This window comes from Augochlora pura, chromosome 11 (genome assembly GCF_028453695.1).
Source record: "Augochlora pura isolate Apur16 chromosome 11, APUR_v2.2.1, whole genome shotgun sequence".
NCBI lineage: Eukaryota > Metazoa > Arthropoda > Insecta > Hymenoptera > Halictidae > Augochlora > Augochlora pura.
In genome coordinates this window covers 12,014,972-12,025,082 of record NC_135782.1, presented here as the reverse complement: position 1 = coordinate 12,025,082, position 10,111 = coordinate 12,014,972, and the positions used below count along the sequence as shown (strand labels likewise).

Here is a 10,111-nt window from a genome sequence, read left to right as displayed (position 1 = left end):
CATAGTCCTCGCACGACAAGAAGGAACCTTTCTGCCTACTTGTCCCACTGCCGCAGCTATTGGTCACACTATTGATCGCCGTCGATCTTCGTCCGCGTTTTTCACAAGTAGCGACCGATAGTTGCGACAGTGGGGTAACTAGTAAGAGGGGAATTGTAAACACAAAGGTACTTTCTCGTTGCGTGAGGACTATTCTGTTTCGCTAAGCATAGACGGACCTTTTTATAAATCGTAGAGCATAATTGCCAACTATAGACTACCATATTATTTTGGGTAAACTTCCAAAGTAGACCTGTCGCCGATCAAGATGACGTCTTGAAGAGGGAGGAATGATATAAAATATTAGCTTTGACCATTAAGTAGTTTTCATAATATTAATGAAAACCGTAGCTACTACGCTGGCTTGAGAAATAAACTAGTCATGACCTAACTCAGAGTCAAATGTCGCAACGTTAAAAGATTTAATTGTCAAAGCGCAAGACAAAATTCTAAGTACACATCTATGACATCTAGATGCGAGGCATATACCATCATGACACAAAGAAGTCATTTTCAGCAATTTTTGCAAGTTGTAAATCTTTAAAATCTAATCTCGTAAATACAAACTATTTATTTAACCCTTAGGGCTCTATGGACGCATGTATGCGTTTGGCGAAAGTCGCCGTTGGGGCCAAAGGACGCAGATATGCGTTTACTCTAAGTCATCGGCGTGGACTAAGGGCGCATATATGCGTATGTCGATTTTTTCGATAAATATGCAGTTACTTTTTTTCAAAAATAATACAGGGGCGCTCGTTAGTAATTTAAATAACACTCTTTAATTATTTAACCCCGTGCAAAGAGATTACTACAATTTATTACTGTTTGCGCCTTAAATACTAAGTTCAGTCTAGCATTAAAGTATTCCGTCCCCAGCGACCGTCAGCACTAGCCGCGCGCCGTCCCTACTGACCGTTTCGGCCTGGAGTATTTAGAGCCCTAAGGGTTAGGAAACGAAGAATTTTAGGACTTGTGTTGATATGACCTTTTTCATCTTTAGGATGTGCAGAATGCAATACTAAACGCCCATTATATTTCTTATGTTCTGTGATAAGTATCATCAAAGAAGCAATAAAAAATCCTTTTTTAAGTGCCAAAAGTTTAGCTGTTGACATCGCAACATATTCGGGAAAGGAAGTGAATGCCTAAACAGTTTGAAATGTTTTACATTCTGCGGAAAGTTATGGTAGAGCAGCGAGAAAAAAACCGTTCATTAATGAGAGGAATAGGGAGAAACGGCTCAGGTTTGCAAAAATATATGCAAGTAAGTCAATGGAATTATGGAAGACGGCTATTTTCTCAGATGAGAGCAAGTTTAATCTTTTCGGCTCTGATGGAAAAAGATTTGTACGGAGGAAACCGAACAGCGAATTAAATCAAAAGAATACTATTCCTACGGTAAAACGCGGTGGTGGTCACGTCATGGTATAGGGCTGTATGTCATATCATGGAGTAGGAAATTTGGCTTTTATTGACGATACAATGATTGCAAGCGTCTATATCGACATGTTGCGAAATAATTTGTTAACGAGTGCAACAAAAATGGGCATAAACGAATTGTTTCGATCCTAACAAGACAACGACTCGAACCACACGACACGGAAAACAAGGGAATGGTTATTGTACAATGTATCAAAACAACTTCTTACACCGCCTCAATTGTCGGATATTAACCTGATAGAAAATCTTTGGCATATTTTAGATTTAAAAGTACGGAAAAGGGAAATTAAAAATAAAAATGATCTCAAAGCGACGCTTTTGGTAGAGTGGTCTAACATTTCATCGAAAATTATGCAAAAACTTATCGAATCGATACCTAATCGATTACAGGCCGTAATTAAGGCTAAAGGCATGCGCACCAAATATTAAGTAAGTTTATCAAGTATAACAACACTTGCTCTTATAGCAATATTGTACCTGTGCCAATACTTTTTTGACTCTGGAATTTTCGTTTTCTCGACTTTATTTCCTTATAACAAATAACTGAGACTTTTCAGTAAACATACTATTTATATGCATCAAAAGACCCTAATAAACATAGTTAATGTTAATAGATTACTTTATAGTTTCAAGAAAGTCAAAAAAACTGTTTGTGCCAATACCTTTTTGACTCACTGTACATCACACAAGAGTACCAGAATCGTCACTGTAGCAACTCTTTGTCGAATGAACATACTTTATTTATCAAATAACATTATGACAGGAATATGAGAGGCGAAGCTTTTGTATGACAAGTTTACTCTAGAAATCTCTCGCACGCTGATTGAGGAATCTTAACAGCGGCTGGATTTTGGGTGGCTCCTCGTCATTAAGCGTACAGCTGAAAACGTGTCTCATCCGTCCTGTGAGTTTGGGCCACAGAATTGCCATAAGAATAGCGTCCCAAGATTCGAGCGATGCGCGGTAATGCTCGAGACAGGTAAGGTGGTGCGCGACGTTCATTACAAACTCTCGTAAACCGATTGCCGTTTCGTCGATCATCGGCGGAATTTTCACGATGGAATGCACGTGCTCTATGACGAATCTCTCATCAACATCTACGTTTCCAAGAAATCCCGAGATTTCAGTTCCGGTCTGGGATGCTGACAACAGCTTCTGTGCCGCGATGACAGCTTTCATGTATCGCTCCTCCATGGCGCGCCATTCTTCTTCCTGTTCGATTTCTTCTTGTGGAACGTCCAACTCTGCTTGAATATCGTTCAAGGGAGCATAAACCTTCATCAGACGTCGAAGTCTGCAGGTTAATCCCACTATGTCTGAAGAATCACAGAATCCCCGTAAAATCTCCTCGAATTCTGTCAGCTGAGATTTTATAGCAGCCCATTTCTTGCAGAGGATTTCTACTTGCGTGTTTCTTGTGGTCATGCTGTGCCAAGCGCCGACGAATCGCTTCTGCTATTTTCATTTAAATCGTATTGTTACGGATACTTGCGATCGAATTTGAACAATAAAATACTTACAATTTGACCGGTTGAGTTGAATTAATTGTATTTGTTGAATCGAGTTACTGCGCTGGTAAATATGTTGATTTTACTTTGAAGGCTGAAACGTGGACTGATCTCAACGTTCTTAAGTCGATGGAGAATCTAGTAAAAGGACTGCTAGAAGGTAATAAAATGTGATAGAAAATGATAGAGGGTGATAGAGAATGATAGAAATTAATAAAAAGATACAGAGACTGATTCCACGATATAGTTTCAGATAGATAAACATGATAAGAATATAATAAGAGCTAGAATTGTTTAACTTGAATATTGAAGTTTTCATTAATTTTTGTTAACAAATGCTGAAAATTTTGTATTTTTAAGATGAATAGTTATGTAGTTATAATGATACCATTTTGAGCAACTGGTACAAGAAACTTGTTAAAGTTTAAAATGTCCAACATAAAGAATTTGAGTAGTTAAGGATTCTATAACGATTGGGTTTATGATGCGTACGTGACTTCTTGGCTATTTTTGAGCTGCAAGGGCCGTTTTGGCAATTTACGTATTTTAAGCATCTGGCACCATAAACCAGGAGAAAGACACCAAACCCGAGACGAGACATCAGACCCTTGGACTTTCACCTTGTGCTCAATAGCCATTTGACGTATCATAAACTCCGTGTACCGTGGAAATTAACGTACGTAAAAGCGACCCTGTGCAGCCAGCGAATTTGGGGGAAACCCAAGGCATCGACCTTCGGAAACAACATTCCGAAGGGCGGTACTTGATCTTTTGCAACAAATTTCGTATTGGCTGATAGGTGTTCGCCTCGAACGAAAAAGTAAGGATAGGAGTCTTCGTGGAATGCGAACAGCCACGAAGACGACAGAGTCAAAAGCAGAGTACATAAAAAAGGAAACACGCCAAGTACCAGAGTACTCAGGAACAAAGAGTAGCAGGGACTCGCACAGAGTCTCAAAACCTTTGTACGGCCATTTGTGACGGCTTTCAATTAATAACCTTTGTTACTACTTGAAATAACTACTGTTTTAAATAAGTGTTAATTATTTGTTAAAATAAAGCAAATAAATTGAATACCAGAGCGTGTTCATCGAACCAGCAACAAATCAACCTAGCTATAAACCAGTGATCCTCCGAGCGGGACCAAGCATGCTTTAAACATTAGTTCTTACTGCATTCTTACCGTCTTATCTATCAGCAACTCTATCATGCAAATCGTAGACGACAGTATGAAAGTAAAACTTCGGATTATCGTACTGATAAACGTTATCAGATAGTATTAGATATATATAAGATAATAATGTCGTCTTCGCAAAGCATTCGATGACATTCATCCTTCAAAAAATCTTACGCGAATGAAACTCACTTTCATTTTTTATTCATTATTAGCTTTAATGCTTTTTTATGTGGAATTAATAATCTTTATTAATAATTACCGTGAAACAGAACATTTAACTTAAGAAAGCAAAGTTGATCTTCAATTCTTCTAAACGCCTTCACTTTGTTCCGAGCCGAGGGCCAGTGCACACGTGGCCGGAGGTAAATGAGTTTGTGCGGATATTTTGAAAGGAATGCGTGGACTGGCCGATGCCTATTGCATCACCGGGCCGCCACTAGTAGGATAAGGTTTCACGGACTGGCCGATGCCTCTTTCATCACCGGGTCGCCGCTAGTAGGATATTGCGTGGACTGGCCGCTGCCTATTTCATTAACGGGTCGCCACTAGGTGTAGGGATGGTTCACGGACTGGCCGATGCCTATTTCATCACTGGGTCGCCGCTAGGTGTAAAGGTAGGTTAAGCGTGGACTGGCCGGTGCCTCTTTCATCAACGGGTCGCCACTGATTGGGTAATAGGGTTTTGGATTGACTCTAACTTTGCCTCGTAACTTCAAAAAGAAATATTAATTGATACACCTCGAGCGGCAAAGGTGTATCTTTGTGGGATCGTTACCTGCGTTACCAAATAACTTACCTGTTCAAATTGTTGGGATTTACTTAGTGGATAGATGAAGAATTTGGTTTGCAACACATTCGTAACACAACAATATATTTAACAGAATAACAAGGATGCCAATGGATTATAGTAATGGTGTACACTTATGAATATCTTGCCTAACGCACGGGAGACGACAAAGCGGACGCGCTCTAGCGAAACACCTATATACAGGCTGTCCCAAAAATGTTTCGCACCCCGGAAATGGGGGGTACCTGTAGTCATTTGAAGTAACTTTTTTCTAAGCGAAGATGCAATCCGCGGCTTCGTTTACGAGTTATTAATGAATAAAGTTGGCTGCGCACGGACGAGTTCTCCTGCTGCTGCGCATGCGAGCCAACTGGATTTCTAAAATCCTTGTTTTCAGGGCCACACAAAATAACGCTGGAAATTTCGGAAATGTGTCAATTATGAATAATTCGTGATCAGTGTGGAATAATAGTGCACTGAAAGTGAACGTTAGTGTAATCTGTGTCGTTTTACATACATTTTACAACTTCTGAATTACAACATTCACAACTGAGTGGGTGAGTTTTCCATTAATAGTATTTGTGAAATTTTTTAAATTAATAGGACATTTCTAAAATCCTTGTTTGTACTTCGAACGCGGCTTAAAGTCGTAGCGTAGACCTGACCTTCCGCCGCGCCGCGGGAATGAGATAGGCTTCAGTCAGTTGGCTCGCATGCGCAGCAGCAGGAAAACTCGTCCGTGCGCAGCCAACTTTATTCATTAATAACTCGTAAACGAAGCCGCGGATTGCATTTTCGCTAAGGAAAAAGTTACTTGAAATGATCACAGGTACCACCCATTTCCGGGGTGCGAGACATTTTTGGGACACCCTGCATATACTAGCCTAAACCGGAAGTGGACAATTCGGCTATTTACCTACCCAACACTTTGAACACCGTAAAACTATGTTTTCCAATACAAATCTTTGGAACGGGACCTATAAAAAATAAATGTACTAGGTCTTTTTAAACCACACAAGTTGTGACACTGGGCAACTTTTAAAGTATCCTACAAGTTTTCCGAAATGTGGAAATGAGAGTTTCCTGAGGTCGTTTGAAATAACTTTTTCCTTAGCGCAAATGCAATTCGCGGCATTGTTTAAAAGCTATGAACGAAAGACAGTGGTCAATGAGGACGAAACTCAGTTTCGCTACTCGGCTCGAACGCTTTGCCCAAGCCGAACTCGCCTATCATTGGCCACTGTCTTTCCTGAATAACTCTGAAACAAAGCTGCGGATTTAAGGAAAAAGTCAGTTCAAATAAGCTCAGAAATCTCTCATTTACCGATTTTTAGTAACGTTTCACTCGCTTTTAATATGCATCATGTTGAATATATGTGAATAAATTAAACATATTTTCTTGCATTTCTCGGAAACTAGTGTAAAGATATTTAAATATGATAATGAGATGGATTAGATGAGGAAAAGGATTAAAAATAGACAATATATTTCAATGGCATACAAATCGGTGAATTTATAAATATTTCTAAATTGTAAATATTGTATATCATATACATGCATAATGTATTTGCGCGCTTTAAAAAACACTTAAGAAACACTTTTAGTTTTAAAGCGACAGATATTATTAGGGTGAGAGTTTGTTGCAAACTTTTCTCAAGCTTATATGTTTTGTAACTTTAGCGGAAATTATGATCTTCAGAAAAATATTTCTTTATCATAACCTTTACCATCACCCTTCAATAATGTTTCCCTTTTACATTTTTCATTTGTTTCAAGAACAAATGAAGTATCCGAAATGATGATACAATTGTTTTCTAATCAGAAAATATGATGGGGAGAATTTGTATTGATTCAATTGTGCTATAATTACTTCAACTAATCGAATAATGTTATCCCATTTCACGTACAGTGGTGTGAATAATTATAAGCTCAACTTAACAATGTAACTGTTATATTATTACGGATATTGAAACCCAAACTTAACAAAATATTATATTTGCATATTTCTATTATTTATAATATAGAAGTAAAAAACATGATATTGTGTTAAATATTTGTTAAATATACAGGATAACTCAACTAAGAAGGATCACCCGCAATGCTATAAATAATAATAAACATTTTTACTGATATTTGAACAAAAACCAAGGAAAGGACTATATTTGTACATTTCCATATTAAAAATAATAGAAAATAAAAATATGTAAATATGATGTATTCTTAAGGTTTTGTTTAAATGTAACCAAACGTTTAAAAGTTACTTTGAATCTATAACTATTTAAAGCATTAATAACTTTTTCGAAAAGGATTCGTTGGATCAGTGAACGCAAAATTACTTTATATAAAAGTGCATGAAACATGGACTTTCATAATTACCTCTCCGAATATTAGTGCTTACTACGTGATTTCGGGCGCAGTCCAAAACGGGAAGACGCTCCCCTTTACTCGCAACCCTTCATCAATACCAACGTCAGCTATCTTAAACATCTACATTTCCTGCTCATGGAGGGTTCTTCAATTAAGGAGATTGGCAAGCTGAGGTAGGTAATTACGTATAAATTGATTCTCAAGACGGACATACATAGGCATCGACCACAGCTACATAGTTTATTGTACACATTGTGAACACATAATTTATGCGTACACCTAATTTCTTGCTAACGTGACAGTATTCCAACTAATTCAAAATACCTATGATAATTCAACGCATGATATCTTTTCTTGTTAATACAAATTAATATTAGTTAAAGATTATTTAGTAATTATATTTTTACAATATTCTTAAAAACGATAACTTTCATTGCTAAAGTATTATCGATATTTGAAAATTCCTTGTTATTATGTCAAATATTTCGTAACTTATTATTACTATATTATTATAGTAACATGTTAATGTAATTTGACGTTTTCGTCACTCTTTCGTTAGGTAGAAATTTTGCGGGAATCTGGAGAATGTGACTGCAGAAATATTAAATTATATAGTATTTTTTGAGAATATCACGATAAGTTATTTTATACGATGAAATCGGAAATTTTATGAAAATGCTGGAAACGGCATTGCGACAAAGCGAAATCTACCATTTATCATCCACAGAGAGTAGATCTGGAATGCCAGAAATAGGAGCAGACATAAATCTAATCAAAGGAATCTCTATTCAGCGGTCTGATAATAGGGATTTGTGCTTACTGCTATAATGAAATAGCTTCCAAATAATACAGAAGAAGCGAACCTGTCTTGTAACACTATATTACGGTCTTATCGAACTGTTGCTACAATTGTTAAACGATATTTAATGAATTTGTTTCGTTGTCACACTCAATTGGTATTTTTGCAAAACTTGTTTTGCACATTATCTCATAAACTGTTACTTCTAACATATAAATAGAAATTCAACTCATTTGGTCCAATTTTACAAAAGTTATTCCGTTTTGAAAGATATTCACATAAACCGTTTTAAAACGGGATAATTTTTTTCAAAATTGAGTTAAATGATCTAAAGTTTTTTGGAACGTTAAAGGGATCAATTTACTAGGCAATAATTAAAAAATTATTATCTATATAAGAAACATTTTTAAAAACTAATTTATAATTAATTTATAATTAATTCTATATACAATTATATAATTTATAATTAATCAATTTATAATCTATAATTTTAGAATTTAACTTTTTACAGCAGTTTGATATAATTAAGTGGCGATTATAATTTGAGCGGTCCTCTGTTATCAATATTTTTCGAATACTTTACAGGCAATGTTCTTCTAAAAAAGGAAAAATTACTGATAAATCTGTTTGGGACTATTGCATATAAAACACGATCAATTTGTAAAGTGCTTTTACATTTCTTGCCTTTTGACAATGTTGTCGCTAGTTGTTCACTTATTTTTATCTCTCGACAAATAGCTGATTATTTCGTTCAATTTCCACTGCGTACAGAATAATGTAAGTATTGATAATAAATAAATAATGATATAAATTTATTTAAATTTCATTGTTATCTATTCTCTCTATGTGTCTACTTATTTTTTCCCATGATTTTATAATAATTACATACATGGAATACGAATTCAAAAAGATAATAATATTAAGCAAGTTCAGTAGGAGACAATAATTACACCATAGAAGACAAGTAAACACGTTGTAACACATAAGAAAGCACATTACAGCACGTTTACATGACGGACACTCGTAACTTACATAGGTTCCACCGTAAATGCTTCATTTTTAAGTTTGTAAAGTATTATACATAAGGACTCTATTTCTATAAACAATACGGGAGTCGACAGACGACCAGTTCATACAATATGGTAGATTTCTAATGTTTAATAGGAGTCCGGTGATCATTCTCACTACTTGTAACTTTTCGTTCAAATAACCGAAGTTCGTGGTCAGATAAGTAGATTCAACCGAACACTTAATTTATTTCTGAGATAATAACAGGAGTTCTGCAGAAGTTCAATATATCGGTTATTATCAAAAATTTTGTAAAACTTCAGGACTTCAGGTAAGTGGTGTTCTGTAATAGGAAAAACCTAAGATGATTGCAACAATTGAATTTTAGATCATGATTACATATAAACTACTGTATTTATAAAGACAATTATTGTACGAACCTCCTACCTGCTTATCTGATATTATTCAGTTGCTTCAGTTTTTCTATGTATCATATTAAGGAATATCCAAGTTATTGATAAAATATAGGGAGCAGGTAAAATGTTACAACCGATCCTATCTCCGGGCCGCTTTTAACACAGCATGGCATTCTTTATGCCTCCAGTCATTACAGCCATATAACATTGGACCCATTTTTCATTAAATTTGCTTCTGCTATAAGGTTCCTAGCCATCTTCGCATGCTTTTATACCCATGGTTCTTTTATTAGTTCCTCTATTTTTGTACGAGGCATTCTATAAGTTTAATTATAATATTATATTATATTAATTTAAAATTTGGTAGTTAATACAATAAATATGAATACTTGTGTAAATTATAGGGCGAAGAAGATTAGATATCGAAGTCTTTTACATTCGACTCTAACTGTCGCTATTACAATCGTCCCTGGCCACACTATCAGACTTTAATAATAAATTTTTATTTATGACACGCTTATTAATACAAAATAGCTACCGGTATTTCTTGAAGACATATAAAAGTAGAGA

General features: G+C 35.8%; 1 protein-coding gene across 2 annotated transcripts; it reads right to left on the bottom strand.

Annotated features, from left to right (window-relative positions):
* Window positions 1-2,195: 2,195 nt before the first annotated feature.
* Window positions 2,196-3,112, bottom strand: LOC144476968 (uncharacterized). 2 transcript variants are annotated; one of them, XM_078194320.1, is made up of 2 exons: window positions 3,000-3,112; window positions 2,196-2,934 (listed from the first exon to the last, which is right to left on the bottom strand). In XM_078194320.1, exon 2 carries the CDS (start codon window positions 2,902-2,904, stop codon window positions 2,281-2,283), a length of 624 nt encoding a protein of 207 aa, XP_078050446.1. In that variant the 5' UTR covers window positions 2,905-2,934; window positions 3,000-3,112; the 3' UTR covers window positions 2,196-2,280. The 2 variants fall into 2 exon arrangements, with proteins under 2 accessions (XP_078050446.1, XP_078050447.1); XM_078194321.1 differs by having other exon boundaries at window positions 2,196-2,931.
* Window positions 3,113-10,111: the final 6,999 nt, after the last annotated feature.

Bases quoted from the DNA above. Each gene is read 5' to 3' on its own strand.
- LOC144476968 (XM_078194320.1), bottom strand. From the start codon at position 2,904: ATGACCACAAGAAACACGCAAGTAGAAATCCTCTGCAAGAAATGGGCT.